At 42.9% G+C, this 13,817-nt stretch overlaps 1 protein-coding gene across 2 annotated transcripts; it reads right to left on the bottom strand.

The window, feature by feature from the left end:
- Positions 1-1,039: 1,039 nt before the first annotated feature.
- TLR4 (toll like receptor 4) lies at positions 1,040-11,899 on the bottom strand. Of its 2 annotated transcripts, XM_040241721.1 has the most exons (3): positions 11,522-11,899; positions 6,778-6,944; positions 1,040-4,022 (listed from the first exon to the last, which is right to left on the bottom strand). In XM_040241721.1, exons 1-3 carry the CDS (start codon positions 11,612-11,614, stop codon positions 1,757-1,759), a joined length of 2,526 nt encoding a protein of 841 aa, XP_040097655.1. In that variant the 5' UTR covers positions 11,615-11,899; the 3' UTR covers positions 1,040-1,756. The 2 variants fall into 2 exon arrangements, with proteins under 2 accessions (XP_040097655.1, XP_040097665.1); XM_040241731.1 differs by lacking the exon at positions 6,778-6,944 and having other exon boundaries at positions 11,522-11,898.
- Positions 11,900-13,817: the final 1,918 nt, after the last annotated feature.

Below are 13,817 nucleotides of genomic sequence, written 5' to 3'. Positions count from 1 at the left end.
GTAGGGAGAGGGGAGTAGTGGGAATAAGGCCAATGACAGCCTTGTGTGCAGGAAAGAGTCCAATTGGGTTTTGATTTTTCCTCTTTGGAGTCATATGTGCTTGAAGTAACACACAGATACAAAACACACACTTAAATATGAACATACACACTTACCTATAGCCTAGACACACATGAAACCCCATGCCTTCAAGCATACTGAGAATCAACACAGACATTTGTATGTAAGAAATCACATGCCAACACTCGAGTGAGGACCTGAGTCAAGCCGCTGAGACGTCGACATCAGCACAAATACTCCCCTTGCAAGGTAATCACACTTTCTTCCACACAGGTGTGAACGGGAACACGTAGAGGTGTGTGGTCAAACACATATGCCCACTTTCACTGGCACGTGAGACCTATAAACACACTCAGGCATGCTCAGCAGCTTCAACCGTGCTCCAACCAAAATACACTCTGGAACACTCAGTCACAAGCACATTCCTAAATGTGGCCATATATTTCAGTTTTGACAACTGTATTTTCCAAACGTCCTCTTTGCCCTTTCTTTGCACCTTTCTGACGAAGCTGGATGAGTGTGCTTTTCTAAGAATTCACCTTAACATGACCCACAGTAACCTCAGGGACATTTTTTTCTCAAAAATGATGTCTGCTTTTTCCTAAATATGGTCATGGAGAGATACCCAACAGGAAAGAAGAAGGCAGGCTCCCCACCTCAAACCATTTCAAAATACCTTGAAAAATTCAATGGTCTATCAAATAAAACTCACTTGCTGCACAAGAAAAATTTTGCTGCAGTTCTCATTATGTGGTCACCCCAGTTCTATCAGCCCACATGTTTCAAGGGTCATCGAGAAAAACTGACCTTTGAAGGTCACCCCACCTCTTACCCTGCCTCTAACCTGAATTTCTCATTATGAGGCCAGGAAGATAGACCTATTTCCCTCTATTTACAATAAGTGCCACTTTCAACCAAATTATTTTGATATTACCTTCAGGACAGTCATAACTTACTAGGTAATAACTTCAGAATGACATCAAGTGACAAAATGATAGACTGTATTTTACATATTTCCTCAAAAGATAGTAGTTAAATATGGATATGTCCAGCCTGTCTCTAACAGTTTTATTTATGGTATAGAGAAGACGTGGAAAATGAGAACTGGATTTATAAAGACAAAAATATATCAGGACCTAATAGTTAATAAATAGAACATGCCGAGGGATAACCAGGACGTTCGTGAATGAACGTAAAGTGGAGGGGAGTCTGAATCAGGAGACTTCTGGCTCAGGAAGTAGAATTTAAACTATATTCAATAGGAAAAGGAAAAGTGAGCCAAGACCTAGATCAATCAAAATGACCAAAAACACCTTGTTTTAACATGGCTAAAACATATAACCTGAGGCGGTTTCCACTGGAAAGGCTCAAGAGAAGAAGTCTGTCCTTTCTTACTCTCACGGAGGCCCAGTCTCTTAGCTCTAATTCAGTTTGATGGGATAAGAGTTTAGTTGACTTTCCTGCCCTGGACTCCTTAGCTGAGTTGGCTGAAACATCCCCCGGGAAGTTCTGTATTTTGGCACAGTATTTATTCCCTCTACACTGTAAGCTCCATGAGGCTGGCAGTCCTATAGGTCTCGCGTACCACTGAATCACCGGCCTTTAGCACCATGCTTGGTACATGGCAGCATTTACTTGTTCACTGAACACACCCTGCATCCATCTGGGCAAGGAGCGCATCAGGAGATTCTCCTCCTCAGGTGGAGGTGGTTGCTGCTTGCGGATTGGTCTCTGCATCTGCTGTTCCTTCTGGACTCCGGGGTTTACCAGCCAGCAAGGCTTTTCTGAGTCTTCTCCAGAAGACATGCCGCCCCAGGGCACTGTCCTCCCACTCCAGGTAGGTGTTCCTGTTCAGAAGGCGATAGAGCTCCACCTGCTGCCGCAGGAGAGACTTCTCCAGCTTCTGCAGGACGATGAAGACGATGCCAGCACGGCCGCTCAGAAACTGCCAGGTCTGGGCCATCTCATACTCGAAGGCACACCACCGGCTCTGGATGAAGTTCTGGGACACCACGACAATAACCTTACGGCTCTTGTGGAAGCCCTCCTGGATTATGTTGGCAGCGATGGCCACCCCAGGGATAAAGTCCCTGTAGTGAAGGCAGAGCTGGAAGGGGGGCACGCCCTCCTCCAAGTTCTTTACCAGTTCATTCCGCACCCAGTCTTCATCCTGGCTCGAGTAGATTACAAAGGCATCATAGGTGCTTTCCCCTCTGCCATACTTTTTGCAGCCAGCAAGAAGCATCAGGTGGAAATAGAACTTATAGACTAGGACTCCTACTACAGACACCAGGAGCACAGTGACCACCGACACGCTGATGATCGCCCTGCTCATCTGACAAGTGGCATTCCTGAAGCCAAGCACTGGCATGTCCTTCATATCCAAAGGCTCTGCACACATCATTTGCTCAGCTCCCACCAAGAGCTGCCTCTGGTCCTTGACCCACTGCAGGAAACTCTGATGTTCACAAACACAAGCAAATTCATTCTGAGTAAGATTTAGCCAAGTGAGGTTCCTTGGCAAATTCCGTAGTTCTTGCTCCTTAGAGGCCATGATACGGTTGAAACTGCAGTCTAGGATCCGGAGCGAGTGGAGTGGTTCATAAAGAAATGTATCCAATGACAAGAGTTTGTTGTGACTCATATTCAGCACCTGAAGGCTAGGGAGGGAGTGAAATGCCATCCGGTATACCTGTTCCAGTTGACACTTAGAGAGGTCCAAGATGGTTAAGTTAGTCAGCTCTGTGAATATGTCAGGGAGCAAGTTGTTCTGAAAAGAGTTGCCTGCCATTTTCAAGGTTTGCAGACTGACTAGGCCAGTAAAGATGCCGTGGAAGACAATCCGGATGTTGGTATAAGAAATATCAAGGTAGCGGAGGTTTCTGAGTGATAGGAATGTTGAAAAAGCATTGATCTGTTTCAGAGTGGAATGCTGAAAATCCAGGTGTTCTAGCTGCTCTAAGCCCATGAAGTTTGAACCTAAGGTAATGACGTCGTTGAAGCTCAGATCTAAATGCTTCAGGTTGGTTGTCCCAAAATCAGTGTGAGAACAGCAGCCCTTGAAACTCAAGTGATTTCTTTTGAGATCTAGATACTGAAGGCTTGGTAGCTCAAACTCAGTAAAACTGCTTACATCTTTGTTGTCTGTGAAAACAAACTTTTTGAGAGAACGGAGCCCCAGTGCAGGAAACTTATCAAAGTTACAGTTAATCATTTCTAAGTGTTGCCATCTAAAATCTTTAAGAAGGGCTTGTAGACTTCCTAAAGATATACTCAACAGAGAAATCACAGAAACATTTGCCAAACAATTAAATAAGTCTGTATCGTCCCCTGAGAATTTGTCCAAGTAGGCTATCCGGAATTGCTCAATGGTCAGGTTGCACAGCCCCTCCAGGAAAGATCTGTCAAATCTTTGCAACTTCCTTTCATTTTTAAATTCTCCCAAAACCAGCCGGTTGATTTTTAAACCAGCCAGACCTTGAATACAAGTTTTCATGACATCTGAACTATTAAAATTACTTCGCAGAGTCAACCCATTGAGCTTAATTTCTTTAAAGGTACCTGGTTCAATAAATTCTAAAGGGTTCAGGGACAAATCTAAAGAGAGGTTGAGTAGGGGCATTTGATGTAGAACTTTCACATCTTCATAATAAATATTTTGGATTTTGTTGTTAGAAAGATCCAAGTGCTCCAGGTGGGGCAGGTTAGAAAAATATTCAGGTAACTTGAAGGAATGGATAAAGTTGTGAGCCACATTAAGCTCTTTCAAGGTTTTGAGATGTCCAATGGGGAAGTCATTTAGAGACACTAGGTTTGTCTCCACGGCCACCAGCTTCTGTAAACTTGATAGCCCAGAAAAGGCTCCCCAGGCTAAACTCTGGATAGGGTTTCCCGTCAGTATCAAGGTGGAGAGGTGGTTTAGGCCCTGAAATGTGTTGTCTTCAATAATCTTAATTTCGCATCTACAAGAAAAAGAGATACAGATTATATAATATTTCTGCTGAATAGAAAACCAAAATGAAATATCAATCCAGTCATCTAGGTCTCCACACAGATATAACAATGCTATATAAAGGTGCATAAGCAAACATATCCAGCAAGGCAAATGAAACAAAGAAGTCCTGCAAATTTGGTACTGTCACACTAGCCCATGACAATCTTTTTTTATCACACTAGGCACACATGCTAAGCAGAGGCGGCCCATCCAACAGAGGAAAATCAGTTAAAGATGAATGATTGAGGCACCTGAAGACTGAACCCCAGATCAATTTTAGCCATTTCCTGCAACACATAATTGTGATTATATATCCCACTGGTAAGATGAGATAGGTAGTTGTTAATTGCTAGGCATGATAAATGACCACTGAATGCCAATTTCAAAGATATAGAAATTATACCTAAATGTCACAGATAGCCTTACTATTCAAGAAAAATTCCCCATATAAGAAGGGGGTTCAAAGAGGAAGAATGTGCCTGCCAGTGCAGGAGACCTGGTTTTGATCCCTGGGTCAGAAAGAGCCCCTGGAGAAGGAAATACCAAATCACTCCAGCATTCTTGCCTGGGAAATCCCACGGATGGAGGAGCCTGGAAGTGCGTGGGGTCATAAACACTTGCATATGACTTAGTGACTGAACAACAACGACATCACTTCAGAGAAGCAGAGGATGGAGGTGAAGGGAACATACAACTGGAAGCAGGAGATGTGGATGTGAATCTCTGGCCTGTTGTCAACAAGCCATGTGAATATATACTTAAACTCTCCGAGCCTCTGTTTGCTCATCTACAAAAAGAAAAAAAAAATGTATCAGTAGATTTCCGTAGGGACAAAAGGCTGGCTGGTCTATCACAAAAGCATCCATTGAAAATAAGTAGAGTTATTGATAGTACCTGAAGACACTGTGAAGTGAGGTGCAAAGGCAGAGTGGCTATTGCACCCTAATCTGTCCTTATCTTAATCTAGCATCTCCTCCCAACTAACCAGGAGAGGGAACTAGCCTCTCTCTAGGAACATATTTAAAGCTTCTGAGGGCAGTTCCTTGGGTACATGGTGAGTTGAAGATCCATTTTAAGGGACGCTGATGAGAAACCATTTTTCTTTAAAATTTAAGAATATTGGTCTGGCTACCTCAATTCGGTACAGTTCTTGACAAAATTCTTACTCAGAGAACTGAAATTTAGAAACTAATAGGATGCTATAATAGTATTTTATACTTATAAAGTTCACTTTGCAAGGTTTTTAATATATATACCATGTTACTCTCAGTATCACAGTTAGCCCTATGGTGTAAGGTTCATCACTTAGGTTTCACAGATATGAAACTGAGACTCAGGTCAAATGTAGAGACGAGCCTCCAGCCACATGGCAGTAAATGTTGGAGGAGGACTCAGCTCAAGTATTCTGACTTCCATAGGGCTCCATGTCTCTGCCTTCAAAATGCTTAGTTCCTACCTTTGTTATAGTCTATCAATATCTAAGTTAGAGTATAAAACATCAGATGATCACTCTTCTGCAGAAATATCTGCTATCCTCGTACCCTTTATTAAGAGTTTCTATGATAAAATGTCACATATGTTTCTCCACTTTTCACAAACTCTTATAGAGATTATAGCTCCTTATGCATTACTTTTCTAAATAAGGTCCCTAATGATGAAAATATTTTAGGAATAAGATTCAGTTCTCCCCAAAATGATGATAATAACTTCACCTACTCTAATGAATGATATACTTCATTGTATCAGAAAAGAAAATACTAGTCACTGTTCATTCTTACCACAGATGTTTTCCTTTGATCATGCATCTTTCTCTTTGGCTTACTTGTATCTTCTTATTTCCCTATCCTGTACCTCACTTTCAATATTCTAGACATTATCTGAATCCAACTCCATTCAAGAACTCTGTCTAAATTACTCACTGCATCTGTGTGTTAGTCACTCAGTTGTTTCCAACTCTTTGTGACCCCATGGATTATGGCCCACCAGGCTCCTCTGACCATGGGGATTCTCCAGGCAAGAATACTGGAGTGGGTTGCCATGCCCCCCCACAGGGAATATTCCCAACCAAGGGACTGAACCCAGCTCTCCTGCATTGCAGGTGGATTCTTTACCCACTGAGCCATCAGGGAAGTCTGATGGCTCTCTGCATAGAAGTCCCCTTTTCTGTACAGCATAATGTATTGCCTCTAGTTTTCAAATAACTTGTCTCCTACTCTTATATATTACTATCTTTATCTCAGGTTCAAAATCCAAAATTAGAATCAAGGAACATGTATTGAATGCCTACTATGTGCCCAGCACCATGCTCAGGTTTAACATATTAATTCTTTTAAGTGGATATGCCCTCCTTAATAGCTAGGGTTGTGTGTTAAATATCAACATATTCTTGTTTCCTAGCAGAGTGAACAACATATAGCAGCAAGTAGTCAATAAATATTTGCTGATGAAAGAGTTCGAGTCAATTTACTCCCCTGACTTAAGAGAAAATCAGAGATAGAATTTTCCTTAGAAACGGTCTCATCCAACTGCTTTCACAAATAAAAAAGCTGAGACCTGAAGAAGGGAGATAGCTTGCCCAAAGTTATGTAATAAGTAAGTTGTCTGTTGAGTGAATAATTAAGTGAATGAAAAGGAGACCTCATGAATCAGGCTTTCTGACTTGAGAATGAAATGACAATACCAGGAACATTTCTCCTTGTACAGTGGTAGAACTCATGCATTACCTGGATAAATCCAGCACTTGCAGTTCTGGGAACCTGGAGAAGTTATGGCTGCCTAAATGCCTCAGGTAGTTAAAGCTCAGGTCCAGCATCTCGGTTGATATGGGGATGTTGTCGGGGATTTTGTAGAGATTCAGCTCCATGCATTGGTAACTAATGTTAGGAACAACCTGAAATGATTAGATATTAGATGCAGTATCTTTCTGCATGCACCTTAGCAGACTTCCCAGCAACTCTCCTCTCCTAGACTACAGCCTTGGAGGCTACTGGGACAAGCAAAGAGACCAGTCAACCTTCTTTCAAACATCCATCCATCCAATCATCCATCACCTGGTCATCTGTTCATCCATCCACGTATCCCTTCATTTAGCCATTCACTTCATTCTTTTAAAAGGTCTTACTCTAGATTAGGAAGGGGAAAGCACCTACCCAATGTTTAACCTCTGCTCTCTCAATGGCAGCATTCAGCAAGAAGCAATGGAGCCTCGTGGTGAAGATCTGAAGCACTAGAGTCCAAAAGTCCTAGATGTCACCCTAGCTCTTCCCTGTGATTTGCAGGAAGGCATTGTATTGTTGCTATTGTTTTTCTAAATATACCTCTCATTGTATACAAGATTAAAGAGACTTCCAGTCAAGTCTTCAGCACTCCTTGGTCATAGCCCAATTTTTGCCAATTTTATTCTTTCCCTTGGATTACTCATAGCTCAGTTGGTAAAGAATCAGCCTGCAATGCAGGAGACCCCAGTTCAATTCCTGGGTCAGGAAGGTCCGCTGGAGAAGGGATAGGCTACCCACTTCAGTATTCTTGGGCTTCCCTTGTGGCTCAGCTTGTAAAGAATCTGCCTGCAATGCGGGAGACCTGGGTTCGATCCCTGGATTGGGAAGATCGCCTGGAGAAGGGAAAGGCTACCGACTCCAGTATTCTGGCCTGGAGAATTCTGGGTCACAAAGAGTCGGACACAACTGAACAAATTTCACTTTCACTTGGATCACTGACCTTTGAGCAGATGAGATAGAAATGAGGACAAATTTGACATGCATAGGCGCCGGTAGTGGAACATAGCACTTGATACTGCCTTGGTTCCTAAGCTGATATCTATCACATATTGCCAAATTCTTTGTAAGCCTTGTTCTCCAACTTCCCATTTAGTTTCCTTATTCTCTGATTCTTCAACAAAATTCTTTGCTTAAGCCAGCTAATTTTGGTTTTCAGTTTAAAACCCATAGAATCTGTTAAAAGGATTAATGAGATAAGGTTTTTAAAGAGATTATCTCAAAGCCTATTACAGTGTAAATGATCAATGCATTGTTAACATGTATTATTATTGGCTATTATTAATTCTCCACTATATGAGGCTTAGGTCTTATATGTTACATACTTGAATTTAATCTGCAAATAAACCTTTTAAAGAATAAGAATTCAGCAAGATGAAGTAATATGTGTAAAGTCTCACAGGCCACAGTGCAGCTCTTTACTTTATTCACTTGATCTTGAAATGTTATTCCTCAGAGCATCTGCACAGCCCATACTGTCTAATAGAGAATGGGGCCAGCGTCATCCCTTACCTTCTTTTATTCTCCTTCACGGGAGACATCACTATCTAACATGATGCCTTCTGTGTGATTGTTGGATAGATACTGTTTGTTTCCCTCTCTAGATTGTAAACTTTGAGAATCTAGCTCTCTGTTATGTCCCCAGCACTCAGAATGATGCCCAGAAAATAGGTAATGCTCAATAAATATTTGGTAAACAAATGAATGGATAATGGATTCCATGGAGGTTTATTCAAATCCCAACTGAAGGCATTTGCTATTAAGTGCTGTGGTTGCCACAAAGACCAATGTGATATGGCTCCAGACTTTCATCAGCTCCCCATCTAGAGTAAGGGTTATGGTAGGAGCACGACTCATTCCTGAAAAGGGTCTTAAACCAGGCTTGGAAAATGTTCCCTTTGGTTCAGAAAAGGTAGATATCAATCCTGGATTCTGAGACTATAGACTTCCAAGAAAGGGAAAATTTCAAGGCAAATCTGGAAGGATAAGTGAGATTTGGGCATGTGGAAAGAGGAAGAACGAGGGAAAAGTGTGAGTACAGAGAGGTGGAAAACTAGCTCTGCTTAGATGGAGTGTGGCAGGGTGTGAAACCTAAACCAGACGGGGAGCCAGAGCCAGGTCCGGAGGGCCCTATACTCTGTCCTGCGGCAATGCTTTTAAGTCGTTTAACATGTACAAATTGAGCAACCACATGCACTAGGCACTAGGACATAGTGACAGGCAAAGCCAGCAATGATCTTGCCTTTGTACAAATACCATCTCAACATGAAGACAAATAATGAGCAATAGATATCTGCATTCACACACTATATGTATTTTATATACGCATATGGAGGGCTTCCCTGGGGCCTCAGTTCATAAAGAAACCGCCTGCACTGCATGAGACCCAGGTTCGGTCTCTGGCTGGGAGAGATCCGCTGGAGAAGGAGATGGCAAGCCCCTCCAATATTCTTGCCTGGAAAATCCCATAGATAGATACTGGTGGACTGTAGTTTATGGGGTTGCAAAGAGTTGGACACAACTGAGCGTGCACACACACACTCACACACACACACACACGTGTATATATATACACACACACAATGATGTGCTATTAAAAAAAAAAGTAAAGCAGCAGGAATTCCCTGGTGGTCCAGTGACTGGACTTTGTGTTCCCAACACAAGGGCCTGGATTCAACCCCTGGTCAGAGAACTAGATCCCAGGTACAGCAACTAAGAGTTTGCAAGCCACAACTAAAAAAATCCTGAGTGCCACAACTAAGACCCAGTGCAGCCAAATAAACAAATAAATATTTTTTAAACTAATAAAAATAAGTAGCATAGGACATTAAAGGCAAATACAGGGAGTGAGGAGCTTTATATGAGGCAATCAAGGAAGGCTTCCCAGAGGAGGTAACATTTAAGCAGAAATTTGAATAAAGTGAGGGATTAAGCTGTGAACATATCTTGGGCTGTATTGTCCAGTTGGGTAACCACAAGCCACACACAGCTATTGAATATGAGAAATGTGGATAGTTTAATATAGTAAATGTAAAAGAAATGATATAATATGTGCTAAAACTCAAGGACAGTACTGAAGAAAAAACGTAAAATATCTTGCTAATAGTCTAGTACATATTACATTTTGAAATAGTATTTTTAATAAACAGAGTTAAATAAAAATACTACTAAAAGTAAATTCACCTACTTTTAATATTTTTAATATGGCTACTAGAATGTAGTTTAAAGCATCGTTTTAAATTTAGCTAGTTAAAATTACGCTAATGTGGTTAAATAAAAATTTAGTTGAATTTAGTTAAATGTATTATTTAAATTTAAATAACTTTATGTGACCCATTGAACAGCACTCATCTAGGGGAAAGGCATTCATTCTAGCTAAAGGAAATCGCGAGTGCAAAGGGCACCATGGTAGGGAAAGGTCCCTGACAGGGATGGAGAATTATTAAAAGCTTTTAAGGACAGTAATATCTTAGAGTTGAACCTCAAACAACAACAACAAACAAACAGCAGATGAATATGAGCAGATTAGATTAAAAGAAGCAGGCTGTGGGGTCAGGAGACTGGTCACTGCCCAAGCATCAAGGCCAGGGGAACTGGGCATCTGCCCTAGGGTGGCCCCGAGGTGACGGACAGAGTTTTGGAAAATGGGAGCATCTGGGGCATGGGAAAGGGGAGGAGCCAGGAGAAGCTGTGATTTTATCCCGGGATGACCGTGACTGGAGGACCTATATGCACTGATTGAACAGCAGGAGAGACGCAGAGAGGAGGACAGTGAGCCGGGTGTGGGCAGGGAGCGGCGGGACAGAGGACCTGGGATGACAAGTGTGTCTTGTTACACATTACACAATTTCCCCCATGTCCTCAATGTCTGGACTCTGACTGGCTATGCTTTTCTTGAGTTTCTGCCACACCCTAAATCCCAGGACATTTCTGTGGCTGTTTGCTGCTGCTGTGGGCTTCCAAAGCAATAGTCAAGTCCATGCAGGGGGAAAAAAACAGGAGATGCTTTCTGAATGAGATTACAAACCAGCTGGCTGGTGTTTCACAAAGAAAGCATTGCATTAGCTGATATTTTGCCTCTTTCCCTGTCTCTTGCTCTTCTCTATTACCCTGGCTCTGTCTTTATCTCTCTGTTTCTCCTTTTCTTTTCCAATTCTTTTTCTTTTCATTTTCTGGACAGAACTAGACTAGATTTATAAATCTGAAATCTACATAGACAGTTCTTTCTATTAAGAGACAAAACAAACAAACAAACAAATCTTCCTGATACTGAAAGGGGCAAAGCAACAGCTCGAAACAGTGTACAAACCACCAGCGGAAAGGAATGACAGGAAGCAGGCTTCTTACAACTTTCTATTAAAGTCTATGGTTCTTTTATTGATGTAGAAACTAGTCTCAGAGAGGTTTAATGACTTCTTCAAAGTCACATAGCCCAGATGTGGAACAATAGTGATTCTAAGCAGGTCTGTCTGGCCTAAAGTTCCTATTCCTAAGTGGGGCACGTGCCTCGGGCTGCCTGTTAATGCCCTGTAACCATGAATCATTTGATTCCTGCGGTTTCTTACTTTAAAGTAATTTGATGTCTGTTTGCAAATGAACCTAACCAGGGCCCAGCACAGGGAAACTGAGCAGAGAGCAGTTTTTCAGAAGCAAAGCCAAGCTCAGGGAAGCTGAACTGACTCCAGCCACATACCTGTACGCAAGGGTCCCAGCTCTCGGTTCTCAGGCAGGAGAGGATGGCCATGGCTGGGATCAGAGCCGCAGCCAGGCGGGCACGAGCCGTCATCCTGGCATTTTCTGTGACCAGAAGTGGCTCTGTGAAAGCATGACCCTCTGTCTGTGCCGGCCAGGGCAGCCCTCGAGGCACTGCAGTGTCGTCTCTCCCCGGCTTGGTGCCCCAGGGCACTGCCCCTATTCAAAGCAGTGCTGGGTTACTGGAGGAGAGGAAGTGAGAGTGGCAGCCTTAGCGTTCTGGACTTTTGTTTCTCTAATATTTATCTCCTCTGCCACCGGAAGGGAAGTTAGAAGAAGAAGAAAACGTCTGCAGACCAGGGGCTGAAGTAACAACAAGAGGAAGTTGGCTTTTATCCCAGGAAGTCATCTGACCTCAGGGTTAGTGGATTTAGGAAAGCAATCAGACTCGTCAAACAGCCTGTGTGACTAACTACCTAGGACTGTGGCTTTCTGCTTTCGTTTTGTAGTGGAAACTCACTGTTAACTGTTCATTTCCTAGGTCAGCCATAACAAAATACCCTGGACTAGGTGACTTAAACAGACATTCGTTTTCTCACGAAGTTCTGGAGGCTAGACGTCTGTCCTCAAGGGATCAGCAGGCTTGATTTTTCAGGCTCTCCCCTTGGCCTGTAGATGGCTGTCTTCTCCCTGGGCCTTCGCGTCATCTTCTCTCTGCATGTGCTGGGTCTTAATTTCCTTTTCTTATAAGCACACAAGTCATAATGGGTTAGAGCCACCCTAATCTATAACCTCATGATCTCAGTTCAGTTCAGTCGCTTAATCGTGTCTGACCCTTCGCAACCCCGTGGACTGCAGCACGCCAGGCCTCCCTGTCCATCACCAACTCCCGGAGTTTGCTCAAACTCATGTCCATTGAGTCAGTGATGCCATCGAACCATCTCAACCTCTGTCGTCCCCTTCTCCTCCCGCCTTCAATCTTTCCCAGCATCAGGGTCTGTTCCAGTTAGTCAGTTCTTCACATCAGGTGGCCAAAGTTTTAGAGTTTCAGCTTCAGCATCAGTCCTTCCAATGAATATTTAGGACTGATTTCCTTTAGAGTGGACTGGTTGGATCTCCTTGCAGTCCAAGGGACTCTCAAGAGTCTTCTCCAACACCACAGTTCAAAAGCATCAATTCTTTGGCACTCAGCTTTCTTTATAGTCCAACTCTCAACATCCATACATGACTAGATGGACCTTTGTTGGCAAAGTAATGTCTCTGCTTTTTAATATGCTGTCTAGGTTGGTCATAGCTTTTCTTCCAAGGAGCAAGCATCTTTTAATTTCGTGCCTGCAGTCACCATCTGCAGTGGTTTTGGAGCCCCCCCAAAATAAAGTCTCTCACTATTTCCATTATTCTCCCATGTATTTGCAGTGAAGTGATGAGACCATGACCTCATTTTACCTTAAATATCATTTTAAAAACCCCAAATTTGGACTTCCCTGGTGCCCCAGGTGTTAAGAATTTGTCTGACAGGGCAGGGGACATGGGTCCAGTCCCTGCTTCAGGAAGATTCCGCATGCCATGGGGCAACTGAGCCCGTGAGCTACAGCTGCTGCAGCCCCCGTGCCCTGAAGCCTGTGCTCCTCAGCAAGAGAAGCCACCACGGCTACCGAGGAGCCCCGGCTCACCACACCTAGAGAAACGCCACTCACGCAGCCCAGACCCAGTGCAGCAAAAAGTAAGTGCATAGACAAAGCCCCAGCCTCAGAATGCAGTCACATTCTGAGGGGCTGAGGGAAAGTCACATTCTGAGGGCTGATTCATGGTTCCAATCCATGAATTTTGACAGGGCATAAGATTCAGCCCAGGCACTGTCCAATTTTGTGAAATCTTGTGAAGAAACCCAAATTTATGAAACATTGAAAATAAAGCTGTATTAAGGTGGTTATTAACTATTAAGGTGATTAAAAATATGAATAAGTGAAGTGAAAGTCACTCTGTCGTGTCTGACTCTTTGTGACCCAGTGAACTATACAGTCCATGCAATTCTCCAGGCCTGAATACTAGCGTGTGTAGCCTTTCCCTGCTCCAAGGGATCTTCCCAACATAGAGATTGAACCAGGTCTCCCGCATTGCAAGCAGATTCTTTACCAGCTGAGCCAAAAGGGAAGCCCAAGAAATATGAATAAAATGAGGATAATAATATGTACCTCAAAGTATTCTTATAGGATTAAATAAGGTGGGTTGGGTTGAAGAATCGAATAAACATACCAAAATTCAAATCTACACTAGGGTGATCTGTGACCATGTAA

The sequence above is a fragment of the Oryx dammah genome, unplaced genomic scaffold (genome assembly GCF_014754425.2).
Source record: "Oryx dammah isolate SB20612 unplaced genomic scaffold, SCBI_Odam_1.1 HiC_scaffold_1, whole genome shotgun sequence".
NCBI classification, from domain to species: domain Eukaryota; kingdom Metazoa; phylum Chordata; class Mammalia; order Artiodactyla; family Bovidae; genus Oryx; species Oryx dammah.
The sequence above is the reverse complement of the archived record's forward strand: the minus strand, read 5'-3'. Positions and strand labels throughout refer to the sequence as shown.

Bases quoted from the DNA above. Each gene is read 5' to 3' on its own strand.
- TLR4 (XM_040241721.1), bottom strand. From the start codon at position 11,614: ATGACGGCTCGTGCCCGCCTGGCTGCGGCTCTGATCCCAGCCATGGCC. The intron at 6,945-11,521 runs GTATGTGGCTGG...TAATCATTTCAG, and splicing joins GCTGGGACCCTTGCGTACAG to GTTGTTCCTAACATTAGTTA. The intron at 4,023-6,777 runs GTAATGCATGAG...TTTTTCTTGTAG, and splicing joins CAAGTGCTGGATTTATCCAG to ATGCGAAATTAAGATTATTG.